The sequence below is a fragment of the Dasypus novemcinctus genome, chromosome 20 (assembly GCF_030445035.2).
Source record: "Dasypus novemcinctus isolate mDasNov1 chromosome 20, mDasNov1.1.hap2, whole genome shotgun sequence".
Taxonomy (NCBI): domain Eukaryota; kingdom Metazoa; phylum Chordata; class Mammalia; order Cingulata; family Dasypodidae; genus Dasypus; species Dasypus novemcinctus.
Window position 1 is genome coordinate 49,153,926 of NC_080692.1, and position 23,202 is coordinate 49,177,127.

General features: G+C 46.2%; 2 protein-coding genes across 28 annotated transcripts in view; both read left to right on the forward strand.

The window, feature by feature from the left end:
* PPFIBP1 (PPFIA binding protein 1) overlaps positions 1–21,823 on the forward strand; it is a 213,418-nt gene extending 191,595 nt beyond the window's left edge. For 13 of the 27 annotated variants that reach the window (XM_071210223.1, XM_071210225.1, XM_071210227.1 and 10 more), the window contains 17 exons: positions 2,218–2,333; positions 2,877–2,930; positions 4,157–4,217; positions 4,580–4,609; positions 6,470–6,626; positions 6,930–6,962; positions 8,971–9,115; positions 9,409–9,537; positions 11,075–11,225; positions 11,849–11,960; positions 12,072–12,160; positions 15,868–15,990; positions 16,494–16,619; positions 17,374–17,562; positions 18,994–19,173; positions 19,822–19,887; positions 20,002–21,823. In XM_071210223.1, the coding sequence (XP_071066324.1) occupies positions 2,218–2,333; positions 2,877–2,930; positions 4,157–4,217; positions 4,580–4,609; positions 6,470–6,626; positions 6,930–6,962; positions 8,971–9,115; positions 9,409–9,537; positions 11,075–11,225; positions 11,849–11,960; positions 12,072–12,160; positions 15,868–15,990; positions 16,494–16,619; positions 17,374–17,562; positions 18,994–19,173; positions 19,822–19,887; positions 20,002–20,088 (1,848 nt within the window). In that variant the 3' untranslated portion in view covers positions 20,089–21,823. The remainder of the gene's footprint in view (positions 1–2,217; positions 2,334–2,876; positions 2,931–4,156; positions 4,218–4,579; positions 4,610–6,469; positions 6,627–6,929; positions 6,963–8,970; positions 9,116–9,408; positions 9,538–11,074; positions 11,226–11,848; positions 11,961–12,071; positions 12,161–15,867; positions 15,991–16,493; positions 16,620–17,373; positions 17,563–18,993; positions 19,174–19,821; positions 19,888–20,001) is intronic. The other 14 variants (XM_071210228.1, XM_058282959.2, XM_071210230.1 and 11 more) reach the window with 3 other exon arrangements.
* Positions 21,824–22,265: 442 nt separating this feature from the next.
* On the forward strand, positions 22,266–23,202 carry REP15 (RAB15 effector protein). The gene is given in 6 exon segments (XM_023583938.3): positions 22,266–22,407; positions 22,621–22,722; positions 22,725–22,763; positions 22,766–22,850; positions 22,852–22,943; positions 22,946–23,202. Coding segments are annotated over 6 exon segments (699 nt in total). The 3' UTR covers positions 23,185–23,202.

The window sequence follows — 23,202 nt, forward strand, 5'->3', positions numbered from 1 at the left end:
AGTTCTGTTAAAGACACTTTGGATATTTTATCAAATTAAAACCCACTCTGTTAGATAAAAGCATATCCATGAATAACTTCCAAGTAAGTCTCTTCGTACCTTAGTTTCCCTATAAGGCTGCTAAGTAGCACCCCCTTAAGATTTTTAGGGTCTTTGAAAGGCTCCAAGAGACAGAACCACCTCAATGCCCCCGAGGTAGTAACAGAGGGTTTGCAGTCCTACCCTTGGCTTACTCCCAAGACCATGTTTCCTGAGCACCTGGGTTTCTTTCCCCAGAAGTCGTTTCTTAACTAACCTGTCTAGGCTCCTTTATATCTAAAAGTTCCTTTCTTTGGTCATCTCTTCTTTCATATCTGACCCTGGTGGCCAGAAGAAACCAAGTGTCAGCTTTTACTTTTCGTATATATTGTTGGTAATTATATAATGAGAAAATGAATTCAAGGAGAAAACAACATTTCTCCCTTAAATCTGGGGGTGGGGGTTAGGCTAAAACATGGAATTTATCAAATAGTAAGAAATATTTTAGAGGGGAAACCCCCCCTAACTGTTAAATCTGTATTCACACTGACGGAAAACTGACACCTGACATCTCGTGAGTGGGCTATGTTGGTAGAGAAGGGCTGCTGGCCCATGGAGGCTACACCAGATCATCCCAGATCCTTAAAATAAAAAGTGTGTTTATGTTGTGAATTGTAGTTTATCGATAGGTTTTTAGTTTGAAATAAGAATGGTTTGGTAAGGATTGAGGGAGCCCAACCACATTTCTGTAGAAGAGGCAGGAGTAAGATGTGAGGTTAGAGTTAAAGCCTTGAAGTTCGAAAAGAGATAAATAAATGGATAGTTATTTTTTCCCACAATTAGGAACCTGAGATGTATGAGTTTCAGGAAGCAGGGATGACGGCTCAGTAAGTTGCCTGGGAATAATCATAAAGACTCAGACTGCAAACATTGTAGTGATATGATCACCTATTTTATAACAACATGACTTCACAGTTTATAACCTCTTACAGTGTCAAGGAATGAGGCCACCACTCAGTGACTGAGACAAACCACAAAGCGGAGTTGATTGCTCACTTAAGGGAGCAGCGTGCCGTCAGGCGCGTGCTCTGATCACACACGGACTTTTAGGACCTCGGGAGCCCAGGGCTCGGGGGACTCTCCGGGGCTGGGGTGAGTCTCAGCAGCTGTGACTGTGGGGCTCCTGCGGGGTGACCGCTGTGGATCGGCTGGTGTTCAGGGGAGAGCCCCTTCCTGACGGGCTGGGCTTGCACGTGAGGAGCTCTCGCGGGCCGAGCGACTTGCAGGAGTGAGTTCATGGAAGCGAGTTTTATTCACTTTCTTAAAAAATGCATCTATTTTAAAGTGTTCCATTTATTAGATCATAATGTGGCCCACAACCTAACTGTTCTGCAGTGGCTGAAATTGCTAAAAACAAGAGTCTAAAAATTCTTTCACAGATGACACCCTTAGGATACACCAAGCATTCGTTTAAGAAAATGTACATTTTGTTTGTAGGTGTAATGTTGTTGGTATTAAACAAAGTGTCTTGAGTAGTCACCACAAAGTAGGTTGTAATTTGTTTTATTTATCCATTTCATTAATTGTGTTAATAGAAGTTGGCAACTAGTTCCAACTTAGTTGGAATAATAGTTACAGCTTGACCAAGGCCCCACACTAGACTCGTGGTAGAAAGTAAAGGAATATAATGCTTTTGTTTACAAAGCACTTGGCCCAAATCTTACCTTCAGTAGTTGCATATCGGCCAGGTAGGCATTGCCATTCTCATTTAACAGAAACTAATTTCTAGTTAAGTGACCTTCCTAGGGTCACCTAGTATGTGCCGATATCCCAGGGCTCAGCGTGTGTTAGGGTAACTATTACTTAATGGCCTTTATCGTGTCTTATCCAAAATATTCAGTGTCTTATTCAGAACTAAGTTCAAAAATTGCCTTCTTGAAAGCAGATGTAGCTTAGGTTGAGCACCTGCTTCCCATGTACAAGGTCCCAGGTTTGATCCCCAATACCTCTTACCTTCTTGCAAAATGTTTTCCCTAATACTTGGTTTGTAGATGCTTATATTCTGAAATCGTTTTATAAATATAAGAATAGCGTTCTAAACACAGCTATTGGAAGTTTTGTTGCTAGACTGTCTTATTTTTTGTCACTCTGTGGCTTTGTTTACTCGTTGAACTTTGACTTTTTATAATTATATTACAGTTCCACTCCAGCATCTTGCAAGTTTCAATCCCTTCATTATTGCCAGCATCTACAGGCTTGGAAATTTCTGAGAAAGCAGCATTGCCTTCTAAACTAGAGACTTCATTTGAAGAGAAGTATGTCACTTACAAGCTAACATTGGGATATAAATGTTCAAAATAGTAGATCAACTCAAAACAAGGGCACATCTGCATTTACATACAAAGATTCAGTTTTATGCAGAGAAGCAAGAAAGGAAAGCATATACTTCAGTTCCTGTGAAGCAGGAAAAAAAGTGTGAAGTGGAAAATAATTGGAGATGAGACTGTGGAGGTGGAGTAGTATGTTCGTGTTAGAATATCAGAGAGGGGTTGTAAGGAACTTGGATTTTATCCCTAGGTCACAGGTGGCCTTGGAAGGGTTGTAAGCAAGAGAATAACATTCTCTAAATGAGGCCATTTAGAAGATGGTTATGGAGGAGACAGGACACAGGTAGAGTATTTCCTCCCTAGGCAAATAGGATTTTTTTGCCAGTATATTCCCAAACGAATGGCCTAATCTTACAATAATATTAAAAAAAAAAAAACTTGCCTTGAACAGTGTTTTGTTTTTGACAATTCAGTTCACCAAGAATATATATGGTCTATTACTTATTCCTGTATTCCTTTTTTATATTTTAGTGATGGGAAAATAATCTTTGCAGCTGTTGAAACCCAACTGTGTGATAGTCTCTTGTAAGTTATATTTTGTTGAATGTGAAAAAATGTGATGGGGGTTGGGAGGGAGGAGGGTGCTGTGTCCCCACTACCAGCCAGCGCTGCCCGGGTTGACAGGTGGATTGCGCCGCGGGCTGAGTGCGCTGACACGACAGGGACGCCTGCAGGCGGGGTGGCTCATGGAGACCCGCCGGCTCTTTTCCTGCAGTTGCATCTCAGGTGTCTGCAGAGCTTTAGCTTTCCTTCATCATTCTGTATGTAGGTCCAGTGCTTTTCATTTTTGTACTGACTTACATTTTGAATCTAGTAGAAAAGAAATTACAGAGAATGATGTGATGACTGGAAAGTCTGAAGTATTTTTTTGCATTTTCAGTTTAATAAACTTACCTAATATCTATGTTTATCCAAGTTAAAATCTGGATTAAATTAGGAAAATCAATTTTCAGAGCAATACTCAAAGATAAGATCTTTTCTTTTCTCACCACTATTTTTTCCTTTTATTTGGTAGCCCACTACATCTAGCAACGTATATGAGCAAAGTACGTGAAAATGCCTTTAAAAAGTTTGTTCATATATTTGTATTTTAACCCTATTTCTTAGAGCAAAGAGCTTACTTTTTTCTTCCCTCTCTTTTAAAATCCATCTCATATTGCTGCCTTCAGTGTCTGAGTAACACCAGCTCCATATAATTGAATGCTAACCATGTGAAAGAGAAAAATCTCTCGATGTGTCCTATGTCACTTAGACTTCCATAGGACAGCAAATAAATTTTTATGGTATGCTTTGATCAGAATTATAAAATTAATTGCTTTGCCAGAACCATACAATTGATTCCTCAGTGAATTGAAAAGTAAAACTTTTGCTCTTTATTTTCATTAAAGAGGATGAGCTGTAAATGGTACCTGAGTAATTAAAAAGTTCCTGGTATAAATTAATTATGCTAAGTGTGCCCCACTGGTCCAGGGAAAACACTGGTCTGTTTTCAAATATCAACATCACAGTCACAATCCTCAGTGTTTTTCCAGCCATTCTAGCATGTGCAGGGCGTTTAGAGCTGTTGGCAGGACAGTTAACCACCCCTGCTTTTAAAAGAACTCAGTGTTAGAATTTCTAGTTAAGCACAAAAGTGATTGCTTGAGTCCAGATTTTCTTCTATTATCAGTATTCACCCCACACACAATTTAGGAAAAGTGGTGCCAGAGCCGCCTGTTACTAATCCTGGTGATTACTGTGGTTCTTCTTAGATCCTCAAGCCTGCACAAGTCCAGCAGCCTGGACAGCCTGAAGACAGAGACGGCAGAAGGGGTTGGTTCTTTGCTTTTTCTGTGCCTGTTACTCGAAGAAGAAAACATTTGGGGATCATTGTCTTTTCCCATTTTGCAAATAAAACCCTTAAGGAGAGCATGTGACTTCTCTAAGGGAGAGTTATTAAATACCACAGTTCACAATCATATTAAGATGTAGGAATGTGGATAACTGAAAGCAGTATCTAACACCAAAAAACAGAGACTTCTGTAAAACACAGTAGGAAATAAACGGAACTGGATTTTGTAGCTTAGAAATAGATGTCATTGTTTTTTAAATTTGTAGACCTGTGTATAGCAAATCCTAAATATATTTAGGACTCTGATGGCAATCCTAATGGTGGTTGTTGTTGTTTTGAACAGGACAAGGAGTCGATTCAGAAGCCTCCAGAGGTAATTTCTGTGTCCAGATTGCAATGTAAGATGTTTTAGATTTCTAGTATGTATCTGCAGTAAAACCAAAACCCTAATTGTGCTATTTAAGCTCTTTTTTTCCTGTTCTTTAAAAACCCTCTTAAAATGTGTGTTCTGGCCCTTCGATGACCAGCAGTTTATTTTCTATAACCTGTGCATCCAGAGCAAGGTCTGGGTGTTTTTAAAGTCGTCGTCGACAAGTGGCCGGCTTGGTGGCCCCTGAAGTGCTCACAAGTCTTGCTGCCGCCTCCAGAGGGGGTGCAGCGCCCGGAGCAAAGCTGGGGTGCCAACAAGGTGTGCAAGGAGATGGCAGAGCTGGGACTGCAGGCATCCTCTTTTTTTCTGTCCTGCCAATTCAATGACTGTTGAAGCGATTTTGACATCAGGGTTGAGACGTAGCCAGCTGGTGCCCCGAGCTGTGGGGTTTGTAAGGCTTTAGTTCCTGTGAGCAGTCGGCTCACTGAGTGAAACGAGCACCTTAAAAGCCTGTACCTCCTGGCCCCTCTCTCCACCTCCCGAAGACAAACGAGCAAGGTGTATTAGAGCAATGAGGATGTGCACACAGGAGCATCTTTGTAAGCGCCAGAGCAGTATATCACAGGCGTGTTCCTGTGGTTGCCAGCTCAAAAAACAGAACAAAGTAGGAGGCGTTGAAAAGGTGACTTAATCGTAGATGAGTTCTTGATAGAGGCCTCGGAAGGCTGCAGAGATCTAAAGGAGCTTCTGAATCTAAAAAGAAAGATTTAATTGCTTTCATCTTAAGAGTATTTGAATTATCACAGTCCTTGATAATTGGTAATCCATGTTTGCTACCTTGTGGGCAAGCTAGGACTCTATCCCAGAATCTAAGTTTTAAAAACAAACAATTTTAAATAGTTTCTGATTGTACCTTAGTTTTATTATTAGTTCTTTGAGAAGTTCTTTGGAGTCTGGGAAGCGGACTTGGCCCAATGGATAGGGCGTCCGCCTACCACATGGGAGGTCCACGGTTCAAACTCCGGGCCTCCTTGACCCGTGTGGAGCTGGCCTGAGTGCCATGCCACACAGGGGTGTCCCCCGTGTAGGGGAGCCCCAAGCGCAAGGAGTGCCATGCCACGCAAGGGTGTCCCCCGCGTAGGGGAGCCCCACGTGCAAGGAGTGCACCCTGTAAGGAGAGCCACCCAGCGCGAAAGAAAGCGCAGCCTGCCCAGGAGTGGCGCCGCACACACGGAGAGCTGACGCAGCAAGATGACGCCACAAAAAGAAACACAGATTCCCGTGCCGCTGATAAGGATAGAAGCGGTCACAGAAGAACACACAGCAAATAGACACAGAGAGCAGACAACTGGGGGGGCAGGGGGAGGGGAGAGAAATAAATTTTAAAAAAAAATCACAAAAACTGGAGTTGAATCTCCTTACCTTGCCAGTATAGAAGCTCAGGACTAACACCTGCTGTGTAGAATATTCTGCTGGTCTTCTACTGATGTAGCAATATTGTTGGAATCGCAAGTGTCTTATAGCCAGATCAGTGCCACAATTCTTAGAAAAGTAAGAAGTCTCTGCTATGGTTGTGTCATATCTTGTCTCTTTGTTTCGAGGAATGATTTGGTCCATATCCTAAATGTTTAAAGCCCTCAACACGTTGATCATAGATTAGCAATAGACGTGGTTTTGTTTGATGTTTCTCCAGTGGCTTTCAGAATTACTTTTTGAAACTTCTGCTGCATTTGCTGTTGGTCACTAGTGTGTTAGTTATTCTTTTACATGAAATCACCTGTGTAACGGTCAGCGTTGAGCCTGGCACGAGTTAGAGATTAGGAGCTCTAGCGCTCTCACTCATCATTATTGTCTCCCTCTTAGAATAAAGCGCCAGCAGAAAGCCTCCCTCCCAAAGCCCCAGGACACGAAGCTTCCGTGGACGACAGTCCCTTTGGCACTCGGAAAGCCAGGTCTTCCTTTGGCCGGGGCTTTTTTAAAATAAAAAGTAACAAGAGGACAGCGAGTGCTCCAAACTTGGGTATGTACAGCCAAAACGCCCTTGCCCTAATTCTCCTGAGGGTAAGGAAACGCTCAATCTGTACCCGTCCCTTTTTCATCTACTCATAAAGTTCTTTGTCAGAGAGGAGACAAATGACTCAGGCGGGGGGTGGGGTGGAATCAACAAAACCTGCGGGTGACATGAGAACCCCCAGCGGCGCAGGCCCCACCTCCACTGTGTGGGTTGTGCTAGCAGGAGTTGGACTAGAGTTTCACTTTGTCGTTCCCCTGTGTTCTCTCCGTTGGGCTGCGTGGGATTGTGCGCGTTGGGGGATTTCTGAAGACCGCAAGCGAAGTGCCAGTGCACCTACCTTAGGTACCGTGCCCCTCGCATGCCAGCCTCACCAGCGCTGTGCGCCAGGCCCAGCTAACCCCTGCTCTTGGCGACTGTGCACTCTCGAGAGTGAGCTGGCAGCTCCACAGCGTTCCTTGCCCTTTGTCGAGCTGCTGCTTCCAAGCCTAAACCCTGCTGTAACCAATGCTGATGAGACGCAGTGAGCAGGACGAGAGGACCTGCGCAGAAAGGCACCTTTGCCTCGGGGGTAGAGGGCGGGAGCACCCTGGCGTTGTGAATGCTAGCTCTTTCACCCTCGAAGCACTAACCCCAGACCCTTGGCAGTCCTCCTCCACGGGTGCGTTTTCCCCAGCCCCCAAAAGAAAGGCAGTTGTCCGGGGAGGCCCTGACCACCTAGCTCTAGGTGACCTCTTGGAGGGCGTTTGCTCCTGAGGACGGAGGTGACGTTTGCTGACGTCAGAGACAGCTGTCCATGCTCTCTCAAGAGACAAACGAGGCAGGAACGGCCCTGGGAAACCCCAGAGGGGTTGGAGGAGAGAGAAAGTTCAGTTCCCCCTTTAAAGAGGAGGGTATTGGAGGGGAAAACTCCTTCCCAGCCAAAAGAAAACCAAGATTTGCTGCTTTGAAAAGGAGGGTGGCTTTGGCAAACTTCTCAGTGGCATCTCACCCGTTTGAAAGGAAAGGCTCCTTTGGGTTTTCTCCGTAGGTTCTGCCACATAGCTTACCCACATATCTTATGCAAACAGATCAGCAGAGCTGGCTTGTCTCTCTTCATAGTCTTAAATGTCTAGAGTGGACACTGGACGAATTAAATTAATCAATTCTGACACTTCTCAACTGTTTTTCCTCTTTCTTTGAAGAACTGCATCATCAATGCTGAGAGGCAAACACTGCTTACTAGTACCTGTAATCACAGCTTTGCTTCACAGAAAAGCAGCCTCTGCAATTTTTAAAATCTTGGCTGAAACACCGTTTCTTTCATTCCATTTGTACAATTTTTATTTTCCTTTATAAACTGTGAATGGCCACACTGAGGAAGCAGTAGCTCTTGTGTTTGCTAGGTTGGAATCATCTACTGATGGACAGCTGACAGAACTAAAGTAGCTAGTGCTTGGAGATCTGGGAGTGCAAAGGTAGATGATGTTCTTTTAAGGCAAACTCGTCAGGCACTAATTTTATAGCAAAAGGAAAATGTTTGCAATCCAGTTCATTCTTCTCTTAGTGCCTGGGAGATAACAGGTTGGAATAAATATCTTGAATAAAGAATTACCAGAACTTGGTAACTGATTTGATATCAATGCCAAGGGAGAAAAAGGAATGAGTGGAGTCACAGCTAATGGAATATTAAATAAGAGACTTTGCGAGGAGAAGACTCCCAGGTAGCTGGATGGGTTTGTTGACTCCGAGGTGCCCTGGCGTAGTGACTGGGAATTTACTCAGGCGTCAGAGCCTGGGGCTGCGGAGAGGGGCGAGGCCCAGAGACTCGGCTGCCACCACTTAAGAGATGTGTGAAGCCGCATTGAGTGCTGAGCGTGGAGTCGCTGGGCTTCTAGTCTGTGTTAGGAGATCCTGCAGAGGGAATTTGGGAGACACTTGGGAGGAACTTCAAGTGGAGGAAGAGAGTAGGGGGCTACAGCCAAGGAGAAGCTATCAGATGAGAGGAGCGAAGGGACGTGGTAGTTGTGAAGGAGGTGGGAAGTGACTACTAGTACCACGTGCTACAGCAAAGTTGGAAATACATGTTACTCAAGGAAAGAATATATCGGTTCCATCACACCTCTGAGTCATAATCCCAGAGCGGTTTTAATTTGAAAGTCATTTCGCTTTGCACACAGTAGAATAGACTAGAACAAAAAGTATGTTTCTGTTCCGTCTTTAATATTTGCAGGGTGCTCTCTGAAAATCACTGATTTATATAGACCTATAGCTGAAGAATTCTTAAAAGTTGCTAAACCAAGAAGATTAACATCTAGTGGTATTCGTTCCATATTTTAAAATTCACCCAGTCTTTATTTCATTCTTGGAATAGCTGAAACGGAAAAGGAGGTGGCAGAGCCCCTAGATCTGGCTGGTATGTCTCCAAAAGATCCACAGGGCAGCAGTCCTTTCCAGATAGCTCCACCATCTCCAAATGCCAAAAAGAAGTCCAGAGGCATCATGAAACTCTTCGGACGGTAAGTAGAATAGCACATGAGGTACTGTCATTCTTCCTGATCTTGCCGGTGTCTAATGTCTTGCTCAAATGTGGGGATAAATCGTACATTGGTTGAAGTGGGCATGAAATTTTAATGCTTTTGTGTTCCTCTTATGGAGGAAGACTGACCCCTCGGGTCTCAGTTAAAATTTAAACCCACATGTCTCTGTTAACGCACCCAGACAGTGGTAGCTCGAAGGATCATCAGTTGGTAACGTGCTGATGAGCTTTGAAGGGTCGCACATGGCAGTGTGCTCTGTGTCTTCTCTTTAGACTTAGGAGAAGTCAGTCCACCACGTTCAACCCCGATGACATGGCTGAGCCTGAATTCAAGAGAGGAGGGACAAGGGCGACTGCAGGGCCCCGGCTGGGCTGGTCTCGAGATCTGGGACAGTCTCACAGGTAAGAACAGCCCGGTGTCAGGCTTCTTCACTCTCCCTCGGCAGTTAGCACCGTCCCGGGGTAAACAAAGCCACTAGGTAGCAGTGGAGGGTCGCTCATGTTTAGAACCGGGCGGGGTGGCAGAGGTGAATGAGGAGGGCTGTGTGAGTTAGCTGAGGAGCCACAGCCAGAGGCCAGGGGCATCTGCAGTAGAACGGTCTTTGTGCTTGAATCTTACATGGAAAATATTACATGTACCCTAAAGCTTAGTCCAGGAAGGGTGGGGTAGTTAGGCCGTAGGCTGAAAGTCGGGCTGCTGGGATTTGATCCCTGGCCTCCCGCTTTCTCCAAGCTGGGTGGCCTTAAGCAGTTACTTCCATGCTCTGTAACTAGGTTTTTTCCACTAATTAGTAGCTACACCAAAAGGGGATCATGAAGATTAAATGAGTTTCCGCAGCTGCAAGGTCCAGAGGTCCCTGCCAGTTTGCCGGCGTCAGCCCTCATCCCCGCCCCTTCCTCGACCCCCTAGAGTCCCTCAGTAAAATGGCTTGGCCCTAAAAAAAAGAAAAGATCAAATGAGCGAATAGGTGTCAAGTGTCTGCCAAAACTAAGTGTTCAGTAAACATGAGCTATTAATGGAGTCTGTGAAAGCATTTAAAGACATCAATTTTATCAGAATTCTAAAATGTGCCAGTCATGAACTGTTTCATCTTTTACGCCTCTAAGAACTCTTCGTACACTCTTACCGAGGGCAGGGCTGGTTTGGAGCAGCCTGGCCCCCCCTCCTGAGGGTCAAAGGGCAGGGTTGGCAAACGCGTGGCACGAGCACGGCTGAATCTCTACAGTGAGCACGGGCGGGAGCCCGGCCCTCCGGCCCTCCCGCCTGTGGGCCCGGGCGTGGTTTCCAGAGGAGGCTCCCATCCTTCTTCAAATACCCCACTGTCTCGTTTGCCCTGTGCCCTCTTTGTGCACAGTAGAGGACCTCCTTTTCCTATTTTCCTAAAAGTCTCCGTTCATCTCCACATTTCTCTTTTTTTCCCCCCAAACAGGAACACTATTTATGTATCCACGCGAAAGAACACAGAAATTTGCTTTGATTACTCTTTCCTGCGCTGTGATGGCATGGTGCCCTCTTCTTATTGATTGCCATCTGGAGAAAAGCCATAACTCTGCTAAAGTTAATTCAAGTTAGACCAGAGCTTCTTTCAGTCTGACTGAATGTTTCCTGTTTGGGAATCCAATCTTCAAACAGCACTGGTTGAAACTAGTATAATGACTTGTGTTGTCTTGAGCCCGTCTTCTATAGAACATACCCTTGCTAAGTCACATTGACTCTTTTGTGGGTTCGTGTGAAATGAAGGCTCTGGCCTTAAAAGGTAACTTTCTAGGCCAGTACCACTTCCTCCAAGGACATACTGAAAATTAAGCTTTTCATGGTCAAATGACTATCACCAGGGGATATCTGTGTCTGCTGACTGTGTGGTTAGTTGTAAGTCCTGATGAGAGGGCATGGACTTGACTTTGAATTGCTTTTCATTCAGTTTTTCATTCTCTGTAGTGACCTGGACATGCCCTTTGCCAAGTGGACCAAGGAGCAGGTTTGCACTTGGCTCGCAGAGCAGGGCCTGGGGTCCTACCTGAACCCTGGCAGGCACTGGATTGTATCTGGCCAAACACTTCTGCAGGCATCTCAGCAAGATCTGGAGAAGGTGACTGTTCCTCTCTTTGTTTGTTTGTTCATTTCACAAAATGGATACCAAGAGAGGGAAAGAACCCATGAACCGAGGCCTGTTTTATAATCCAGAAAGGGGCAGGGGTGGAGCCAGTCTGTCTTGGTGAAGAAGTCTGGGTCTCCTGCTCTGGGTTCGTCTTATCACACGGGCTTAAGAGGAAGGGCCTGGTCTTGGAGATGCCTCAGGGAACCCTGAAGCCACTAGGCGTTTTTAATGAAAAATACTTGTTTTGCCATAACAGTGAGCCTTTAGCTCATACTTCTCAAAATCATTTTGTGGCATGATCATTGGTCCATCCTTTCAATGTAAAAATGCAACTCAGCTTCACTTTACAAAAGAAAAGTATTTTCTTCTGATGGCTTAACATTTTGTAGAAAAGAAAAGTAGAATCCCCGTGACGCTGGCAGAAGAAGTCAGCCTGCCAGGGCATGTCGAGCTTGCCGACAGCCTGGTCTCAGGGTCGCAGCGTTCTAGGGGCCCTTCATGCTGCACCTTTTTACCAGCCTGGGCTAGCATGCTGATTTCATGGAATTCTTTGGTCTTTAATGCCAGCTTCCTTGACAGAATTATAGAGTCAGTGTTTCTGTTTCTTCTCTCAGGAACTTGGAATCAAGCATTCACTTCATCGGAAGAAACTCCAGCTGGCACTGCAAGCCCTGGGATCCGAAGAAGAAACCAATCACGGAAAACTGGATTTCAACTGGGTCACGAGTAAGAGGCTTTTATTCCTGAAAAGCCAGTCCTAACAGTGCCTCTTTGCTTTTTTTAACGGCAAGCTCGGGTTTCCTGGGCGTGCTGACGACACTCGCCTCTCTGCTGCAGGGTGGCTGGACGACATCGGCCTGCCGCAGTACAAGACGCAGTTTGACGAAGGGCGGGTGGACGGCCGCATGCTGCATTACCTGACCGTGGTGAGTGCCTCGCCCCGCGGCCTTCTTTCCGAAAAACACGGGAAGAGCAGAGTAAGCAGAGTCTAGTGTTTTCACAGGGATCCTCCCGAGTCTGAGGACTTGAGGAGAGGCGAGGCATTGCCTGTGGAGCTGGACGGAGGCTTGCAGGGCTCGGTGATGGCAGCAGCCGTGGAGAACCTGGAAAACCCAGTTAAGCTCAGTACAGCCTCATTAAACAGAGCTCCCCAGGAGGCTGACTGTATAGAAACTTGGGACTTTAGACATTGAAGTATTCACTTTGTGGGAAGCCAGTGTGGCTCAGTGGTGAAGCACAGCTTCCCACATGTGAGGTCTGGGGTTCAATCCCCAGCCCTGGTACCTCAAAAAAATATATATACACTTAAAATGGGTGAATTTTATGGTATGTGAATAATATCTCATAACGGCGTTTGTTTTGTTTTTTTAAAAAAAGAATATAGAGTTGAGAAGTTCCGGCAGTTTCTAAATTATGTATTTGTCTATGTAAGACCACCCAGAAAAGGCTGCCTTGTGACCAGACCCCCATAGGGACATTTGCTCCCCTCTACTCTCCTTCCCTTCTGCTGTGGTCCGCTGTTCCCTGAAGGCCCCTCGGCCTCCCCCTTCGACCCAGCCCTGCTAGGGCAGGGGTCAGCTGGGAGCGGGCAGCCCCCTCATCCCTGGGCACTCCCAGCCTCCAGCCAGTGGGCGAGGGGCTCTTCCCTTTCACCAGAGTGGGACGGGGGCGTTCCGGGGAACTTTGTTCTAAACCCACGGTACTGGTGAGTGTTCTGCTCAAGACACTCTTTGTTCCGACGGCCTTCGGTGCCTCAGCTACGGTTCCAGCCACCACACACGTCTTTAATAAATGGAAACCTCAGAGCCAGCTTCAATAGGGATTTTTCAGTATCAAAGAAATTTGAAATTTAGCTCATGAGATTTTTTTCTTCTCTCTGTCTTTGTGTCAAAGTCTTCCTGGGCAGACACTTCATGTAAACCTGCGTAGAACAAGAGCTGCTACGTGTACCTCGTGGCTCACTTACTTTGTGCCATGCACTCTTCTAAGCACTCAACTCAATCCTCGGCAACCCGTTGAGTTAGTCCTATTATTAACCGCATTTTTTAAAAAATTTGTTTTATTTATCTCTCTGCACCCCCTCGTTGTTTGCACTTTCTATATCTGTTCGTCTTCCTTGGTTTTCTAGGAGGCGCCGGGACCCGAATCCAGGATCTTCAATGTGGGTGGGAGGCGCCTAATTGTTTGAACCACCTCCGCTCCCTGTTCCATTGAGTCTCTCATTATGTTTTCCACTTTGTGTCTCTTGTTGTGTCATCTTGTGTCAGCTTTCCACACTTGCTCATCACATCAGCTTGCAGTCTTGCTCGTCTTCTTTAGGAGGCACTGGGAACTCAGCCTGAGACCTCCCATGTGGTAGGCAGGAACTCAACTGCTTGAGCCACATGTGTTCCCCCCAGCCCCATTTTTTAGATGAGGAAATTAGGGAATTGAGATCTTGGATAACTTAAGCAAGTTTCCATAGTTAGGAAGCAGTAGACAGTGGTAGAGCCTTTGAAGCCAGGCTGCCTGTGTCCACCGGGAGCCAGTCCTACTAACTCTTCAGTTGCCCATCCAGGTAGGAATATGAGCAAGTTCAGGCTTAACAATCACAAGAACCAGGTGTGTGACTTCCGCGGCTGTAGAGGAGTAAATGATAATACCTTGGAGAGTTGGACCCCGGAAGTCCTAAGTCGCAAAAGTCTGTCTCCGTGTGGTGTCCTGGATTGGATTCTCGAAGAGAGAAAGGACCTTAAATGGAAAACCTGGTGAAATCTGAATAAAGTGCCTAGTTTAATTCATTGTATTGTTACCTGCGTTAATTTCTTAGTTTGAGTTAATGTATCGTGGTTATATAAGATGTTAACTTTAGGGGAAGCTGGGTGAAGCGAACACTGTTCTATCCTCACAACTCTTCTGTAAATCTAAAGTTACTTAAAAATAAAGTTTTTAAAATCCAAAAGAAATCACAAAAACTCTGCTTTTATTGGAAAGAACATAGCCCCTCTTGTAAAATTCCTTAAATTATCAAGATTTTCAAAAATAGTTACCATTTTAATTCGACTGTAAAAATTATTCTTGTAGATATTTTTTTTCAAAGAAACCAGTATTATTTTTTTTTTTGATTTATTTATTTATTTATTTATTTCTCCCACACCCCCACCCCAGTTGTCTGTTCTCTGTGTCTATTTGCAGCGTGTTCTTTGTCCATTTCTGTTGTTGTCAGCGGCACAGGAATCTGTTTCTTTTTGTTGAGTCATCTTGCTGTGTCAGGTCTCCGTGTGTGTGGCGCCATTCCTGGGCAGGCTGCACTTTCTTTTGTGCTGGGTGGCTCTCCTTACGGGGCGCACTCCTTGCACATGGGGATCCCCTATGCGGGGGACACCCCTGCGTGGCATGGCACTCCTTGCGCGCATCAGCACTGCGCATGGGCCAGCTCCACATGGGTCAGGAGGCCCGGGGTTTAAACCACGAACCTCCCATGTGGTAGGCGGACGCCCTAACCACTGGGCCAAGTCCGCTGCCCTCTTGTAGGTATTTTTAAAAATTGTTGATAGACTTTAGTTAGGTGAAAATAGCCTACATTGAAATGTCTTGAATGGGTGGCTCAAACTTAGATTAAACTATGTTAAATGCCTTTTTCTAACTTCTGACAAAATATTGCCTTCAAGAAATTAATTCAGAAAAATTGCAGAGAATAATTTTTGCTGGGCTAGTACCCTTAAGGACTTAAACTGATGGGCTAATATTTTTACTTTAAAAATAGTTTTATGGTAGATTAATGTTTTCTTCTTTCTTTTTTTTTTTCCCCATAAGAAATGCCTTCTCACTAAGGTGTGCCTAAAATGGGTATTTTCCTTATTTAGTTGCTGGGTGTATTTGGTGCTTATCTTGACACACACCCCAAATTACCTTCTTCTAAAATAACTTGTTTTAGTGGGTTTGGGATGTTTGAAAATGTTCCCAGTAGCCACAGACTGGTGAAAGCTTTTCCGTGGAGGGGTTGGTTGGTTATATATGTTGATACTTCTGACTCCTTCATTTTTCTTCTCTCAACTCTCACCAAAGCATTTGCACCATTTGACATCGTTTTACTGAAATTGGCCATAGTGTCTCATAGATAAGGCAGAATAACTTACAACTGGGGACTGTGGAGAGCAGAGGCGTGGGGCGGCAGTGGGCAGAGTGTAGACAGCTCTTCTGATTTTCCCTGCAACGACAATGGGCCTTAGCTCAGGAGAGCAAGGATTGGCCACCGTGAGCATCGCTCTCTCAGATGGCAGCTGAAAGGAATGGAAAAAAGGGTCATTTGGCTTGGGCCCTTTCTTATGCTTAACTACCTGCTTTTCAGGTCAAGCCAGAGCAGATGGCCTTTTGTCCTGATGCAGGCAGCGCTGTTCCTGGGGTGTCCGGAAGACAGAGGGGCAGTGGGAGCCCCTTTAATTTTAGTTCTCGCTGTTGGGTGCTAGGAGGGTTTGTCCAGAGCAGAAAGAAGGGTCCTGTCCCTGAGCGAAAGCCTTGGGAACCCGGCACACCCTTGGGGACATTGATGGAGGGGCTCTTCACTGTGCTTCCAAGTTTCTGAGGTTTCCCTGGGAAGACCCTCCTGCGACGGCCCCACACCGAGAGCGCTTCCTTTCGTCTTTGTTTGCAGGATGACTTGCTGTCTTTGAAGGTTGTGAGTGTGCTGCACCACCTGAGTATCAAAAGGGCCATCCAAGTCCTGAGGATAAATAACTTTGAGCCAAACTGTCTGCGGAGGCGGCCGTCTGACGAGGTAGCCTTGTAGGCTGGGGATTAGAAGCATGCACACGACCGAGCTGGGAGCAGATTCAGACCCCCTCCCCTTGGCTCCTCCAGGAGAAGCTGCCGGCTTCCTCAGGTTCTCCAGCTCAGCCTCATTCCCTGCTCGCATCCCGTTTTCCTGTATCCCTTCTTTTCTTGGTAACTGCGGCCAAGGGTTGCTTCTCAGTTATGCTTCTTCCTTGGCTTGGGTGTATTTTTTCCTGCCTCCTTAAGCCACGGAGTTAAGTATCACAATAAAGACTTCCCCAACTGGCTTGGCCTTTTAGTAAAGAATGTTGTATCTTTGTGTAAAAAAAGCTTGCAACGCTGTGATACTAACTCGTTAAGAGCGAATTCAAGCTACCAGGCACGCTTTGTGCCCTGTTAAGCTGTGCGCTGGACGTGTAGTGGCTGTCCAGTAGCTGTGCTCCGTGGTGGGTCGTGTGGGTGGACCGTGGTCGACAGCTGAGCTGCTGGCCTTGTCTGTTCCCGTAGAGCAGCATCAGCCCGTCCGAGGTGCAGCAGTGGACCAATCACCGCGTGATGGAGTGGCTGCGCTCTGTGGACCTGGCGGAATACGCCCCCAACCTCAGAGGCAGTGGGGTCCACGGCGGGCTTATGGTAAAGCTTTGTCTTCGTTGTTTGGTTTCCTTCCGTCCAATGAGGAGGATGTTACCAGTTCGCCTGCCATCTTCCCGAAGTCACCGAACCCAACCCTCCTGTAGTATTCCTAGTGACTCTCTTTTCTCTTTTATTTTTTTTTTCATTTTAATACCCCGATTTATTTTTACTTTTAGTTTTTCTAAATTAGTATGTATTCTATTTCTAATCTTTCTTTTTGTTTCCAAATTCTACTCAATTTATTCATTTTTAAAAAAATATTACATTCAAAAAATATGAGGTCCCCATTCACCCCCACCGCCCCCACCCCACCACTCCCCCCACAGTAACACTCTCCCCCATCATCATGACACATCCATTGCATCTGGTGAGTCTAGTGACTCTCTACCTTCAAAATAGTTTACCTTATTTTTAATTCACCTTATACGACCATAGATATGAGTTAAGCACCTTTCCCTTTTATTACGTTGGGTTGCACCTGGCCACCGTGTCTTACGTGAACACGTTTTAAAACCCCTGCAGATTGCACTTCTGCACGGTGGCACAGAGGCAGCAGGCCGGCGGGCAGGGCCCGGCGCTGAGTGTGGAGGCCTGGGGTTAGGGGCAGCCCTGCCGCCGTCAGCGTGGGTGAGACAGAGAGGACGCCTGAGGCCCAGCTCAGCGCCCCCGCCGCCCCCCTGGGCTGTGCAGACCAAGCCCAGGACAAACGTGGGCGACACACGGCGCCGTGCGACCGTCGTCACTGTTCTCACAGGTTCTAGAACCCCGTTTTAACGTGGAAACCATGGCTCAGCTGTTGAACATCCCGCCCAGTAAGACCTTGCTGCGGAGACACCTGGCCACCCACTTCAACCTCCTGGTGGGCGCCGAGGCCCAGCACCAGAAGCGGGACGCCATGGAGCTGCCGGACTACGTGCTGCTCACAGCCACGGCCAAAGTCAAGGTCGGTTCCGCTCAGGCCGCTCGGCACCTGCTGGAGCAAGGTCTCTGCTCCGACTCTCGCCTGCCGCTCCTCTTTCTGGGACTTGGGAGTTCTATGGCTGGGGTGAAGAGCTATAATGTACCTTTAAGAACAGTTCATGGGAGTGGATGTGGCTCGAGCGGTTGAGCGCCTGCTTCCTGCGTGGGAGGTCCCGGGTTCAGTTCCCACTGCCTCCTAAAAAAAAAACCATCAAGGAAACCAACTCAGAGGAGCCGTGATTGAGCACCAGCTTCCCACATATGAGGTCCCAGGTTCAATCCCTGGCCCTGGTACCTCAAAAGAAAAAAATTTACAATTAAAAAAAAAAAGCAATAGTTAAGAATATTCATTTTGGGGGTTTGTATCTGGAGGAATCTTTGCTCAAGTCATTTATGTTCTTAGAGTTGACAGTGAGGAAGAGCAAGATATTGGCGTCTGTCATCGATGGCTTGGGCCAGGCATTGACTGCGGTTGTTCTGTTTTCCCAGTGGACAAACCAAGCGCAGGAGGAGGAGGATCTCTCCTCGCGCAGATCCAGCATGCCTCCCTCTCCTCGCTTGTGTTTGCCCAGCCTTACAGGCTTGGAAAAGACACTTAAGCAATGAAGCCAGGCAGACCTCGTGAAAGGGGCTTTCTCCTCCTCTGCCTGGCTGCTGGGGTCATACCGAATTCAGACTCCTTTTCTCCCTTTAAATCATCCCTATGCCAACTCTTCTGCATTAAGTTCTCCTTACCAACCTAATGTGGAGAGAAATACGCACAAAGCACCTTTCTTCACCCCCTATTTTTGGCCCCCTCCTTAAAAGAGTGTCCAATTTAAAACTTCTGCGAGATCCTGTTCTGTTTAAATTCTGAGTCGTGACCCCGATCCCCGTTCCCTCAACGGATGGGCTTGGGAGCACCCAGCGACGAGACAGCGTTTCCTCTACGCAGCGCTGGAGCATTCTTTCCAAAAGAACCCACCTCCTTATAGCAGTCACCGAGCGATGCGGAAGCATAACAGGCACCCGAGTGCATCGCAGCCTCACCAGAAGGGAAACAGAACAAGCACCGTTTTCTTCTGCTGATTAGAGAGATTGGGAGACCCTCAAAATGGGATTCAGCCCTGAGAATCCCACTGCACTGAGTCCTGTGTCACAAAAACTGAGACTTGTGGCATGTGCTGCTTCTCCCTTGACCACTCAGCTTGTCGATGTAAATAAGGAGAACAAGCCTCATCCTCTGAGGCACGTAACCGTATTTCATATTTGGACGCATCAGTTGTATCTCCACGATGCCTTTGTTTTTTTATACAAATGTAATTATCCAATTGCTTTTGTCTATATAAGCGTGTGAATAATTATACTTTATCAGTCCTTTGTGATATGAATTTTACCAAACCCCTGGATATTTTTGTTTGCTTTTCTTTTAAAGCCAAAGAAACTTGCCTTCAGCAATTTTGGGAATCTGAGAAAGAAGAGGCAGGAAGATGGGGAGGAATACGTCTGTCCGATGGAGCTGGGGCAAGCCTCCGGCAGTGCGGCCAAGAAAGGGCTGAGGCCTGGGCTGGACGTGCGCCTGTACGACGAGGATGACTTGGACCGCTTAGAGCAGGTACACACACCGCCGCGCTGCTACTTTAAAGTTCTTTCAGCGTTCAGACGCGACATGGGGCCCTGTCCACTGCTGCCTGCTAATCGAGAAAGGGGTCTTTGAAACCTAAAAATAAAGGTCATAACAAAATAATAGTAAGTACTTACAGGTCGTCTGCCATGCCCAGGTATGACATATATTACTGTTAGCAATAGCCCTCATTTTAGAGATGAAGAAACAGTGCGGGCAGGCCAAGTAACTTCTCCAAGGTCATGGAGCCTGTGGGAGAGCTGGCGATCCAGCCTGCCGGGTTGGCTCTGGAGCCTGTGTCTGTCACCATCTCTGCTTAAGGAAAGCAGTGAGGAGTGGACAGGCCATAGTGCCCAGCCTTTTGAGCTTGACGTCACAGGTCCACACCCTGTCCTCTAGCCAGCATCCTTTGATGCCACCGTCAAAGTCACAGCCTTAGGCTAGATGCGCCAGTAAAGCGTTCCTTCTCATTTTTAATTCCGGTTGCAGGAGTGAGAGGAGATTGTCATCAGAAGTGTCGTGTTGCTCCCTCCCCTTCAGTACACCTTGCATTGTTTCTTCTTAGACCTTTATTAATCTTGCTGCATTTCCCTGAAATTGCGTGAACGAGCATCTCACATGATGGTGTGCTCTTTGCAGATGGAAGATTCAGAAGGGACAGTGCGACAGATCGGCGTGTTCTCGGAAGGCATCAACAACCTAACGGTGAGTCGTGAAAAGACGTTACAACGTGATTCTAAAAGTACCTTTCACAGTCATCTCAGTGAGTGGAGGGCGTCCGGCTCACGTGTGCCTGACTCCCGGCCCCTTGTTTTCCAGCACATGCTCAAGGAGGACGACATGTTTCGAGATTTTGCTGCCTGCTCCCCCAGCGCCAGCGTTACAGATGAAGACTCCAACGTGTGACTGCAGGCCCTGCGCGTGCTTCGGAGCCCCTAGTCCTTTTTTTCTGCATTTTTTTCCTGCAATACTCACATACAAACAATAAGCAACAGCTTGCCTGTCATCTATCGTTCCAACTCCTGCTCTGTTAGAGCAGAAATGGAAAGCAGGGCGACCATGCCTATTCTAAAGTTGCCATGAAAATGAGACACTGGTGAATGAAAGAGTAATCGATTTTCCTCTATTTAATGTAAAAATCTGTGATAAATTAAAGCCTTGCATTCAACATGAGTGTTTTACCATCGCCTTGGCACCATGGCAGATTTCTAGGGCAGTAGCCAGCATGGGAGTAATGTCACATCAGTGTTCTCTGGCACTGCCTGAGCACAATGTCACAGGCTGTCAAAGTCAACACCTGGCATTTCTTTAAACATGCCAGCCACACCTCCACATGCCGCTTATTGTCTTATTTTTATATATTTTTCTAAGTGGATGTATATATACAGTACATAGAAAATAGAAATTTTATTTTGTCACCTAAGGAAGATGGTGAAAAGATGACATTTTAAAAAAATAGAGTGATGACATTTTTCATATACCAGCTGGCTCCTGGAGAGGTCAGGAGGATCCCTCTTTGTCCACAACTGGATTTAGCCACGCTGAGCATTCAGGCTAAATGAGTGTATAGTGTATAGTGTCACTATACACTTTACACTAACAGTGTTCAGTGTCTTTGATGACATTTCGCCAAGGGACAAACGGTGCTTTAAGTACATCAGCCTTTCACTTGGATCCCTTTACCTTCTAAGGAAGAACAAGAGGGATTATTTAAATTCTGTTAACAAGAACAGGCCCAGAAGCCCCAAAACAATCTGTAGAAGTAATTTCTGATGGAAGCCAAACCAAATAGAGATCTTCAATTTTAAGCTTATCTTCCTGTTGGTTAAATACATCATTACATCAAAATACTAACAGTCTGCCTAAGCACACTTTTACTTACAAACGTCTCAGGCTGCCAATGAATGGGGCATTTAAAACTGCACATTTGTCTGAACATTTTGTCTCTAGTAACGCTGAGACTACAAAACTAGTTTTATACAGTAATGGCTATTTTGTGATGATAAAATGAGGTTCATATTTTTCTGTAGCCCAAGTATTCTTTATAAAGAAAATAGAAAGCTGCAGCAAAAAATGTTACTGTGTTTATTATTTTTTAGGGGTATTAGAAAAATATTCTATTTTTTATTCAGCACTACATCATTACTCATGAGAGCCAACTGCGGAAAAGACAGGTTTTCACAATTTGAGGTGGGATGGGCAGTTCAATAAATGCCATTGGACCTGATTGTTATAAACTGTATTTGAACATCAGTGCTATGATATTTTAAGTTACCAAGTGCTTCTTCAAAAAGCTCCTAACACTAGATTACTATTTATTCATAACTAACATGATTTGATGCTAGTAATAATTTTCTTTGCACCCTACTATTCATTATTTCATAACTGTTTCTGAAACTTACTATATTTGTGTTTTATTTTAATGTGAATACAAGTCATTTGAAAAACTCAGTTTGTTATTAGAACCTGATTAAAACATCAGGAGACTGTTATAGATGCCAAATATTCTTTATTCAGGTCAATGTAACTTACTCATGATTTGTGAGAAGGTTAGAAATTTTTCGATTGTATATTTTATTTACAGAATACTATGCACTGCTGGTATCACCATACAAAAGAAAATAAAGTCCATTGAAAAACAGCCTCATTTTCACTGCCTTCATTTTCATTGACTTCCTTTTCCTTTGTTCGAAATAACTGCTAGGCTTCCTTTCTGATACGGAAAACAATAACGTCAACTCTTTACAATTCACAAACTCCCCTAAATTTGTTGGAATGGAATATATAACACGTATCAACAGTCACACTTGGGGGCTTTACTCATGCGCGCCAGCCGTGGAAACTTGTGTGTGAGAAGAGGAGACATAGGCAGGCTGTGGGCTGAGGGATCGGGGCAGAGAGGGTATACGGGAAAGGAAATGGAAATGACGTACCTGCAGATTTGGAAAAGTTCATTGTAGAACGGCATCTTTAAAGAATCATATACTATTTTTAATTTAACTAAAATTTGCAAACAGGAAACCTACCTTATAAGAGACTACCAGGTATCAACAGGAGAGGGAAAATAACAAAAGGAAGAGCAGATGTTCTGTGTGAAAGGGAATAGCCTAACTGAAGCCAGCAGGACCCTGGCTTCAGGGGCCCAGGCGAGCGCACACAGCCAGCTGACAGCCGGCGGACTCGCGTGTTTGCCCAGCCCTGTGCCTGTCTGCTTCACTGTACCAGGTGAGCCTGGGGGTTGGAAAGCTGACATATCGACAGGTGAGGCTTCATTGCAAAACTGTAACCCTGAAGAGAAAGGATTCTGAACAAGTTCCACATGGGTGACATGTGGGAGCAATAGTGACTGGGCGCAGAGAAGATGGGGCAGAAAACTTCCCGCCAGCTGACTGAAGGGCAGTGTCGGGGAGGTGTCCACCGCAGCTGTGGCCCATGCAGCTCAGACACCGCAGGGCCTTCTTGGAGCAAAGTGCCCGGCTCCAGGCACCCTGAACGAGATCTTCATCCGCTCCATCGCTCTGCCGAGAGAAGGGGCTGAAGAGTGCTCACCACCACCCAGAGGGCAGAGCACCAAGCCTTCCTGTGAGGGCAGACTGGGTTTGCGCCTTTTGGGGCTCCAGCCAACAGGTAAGGCTTCAGCTGACGGCACAGGCCCTGCACATCTTTTCTTCCTCGGGTGGAATCTAAGCCTTGTGGCATCTCCTGTCTGGAATCAAGAGAAGAGGACTCCTCCACGAAAGATCGATCTGGTAAGTTGGAAGAGTTGCGAAGCTCATTGGAGAGGATTGCCTGGGCCTGTTTGTCATCTTCCGTGTGCCGGGGAAGCCCAGAGACTCCAGGGCAGGGGTCCTGGGCAGCAGGGCATCAGCGAGGAGCCGCCGGCCTGGAGGAGTGGCCATGGCGCGCTTTGTCCTGGAAACTGAAGGCCATGTGTCCCTCAGGGAGCTACGGGGGGGACTGAGGAAGAGACCCGGGCTGAGGGGTGGGCAGGGTCTACGGTAGCCGGCCTGCACAGTGGCA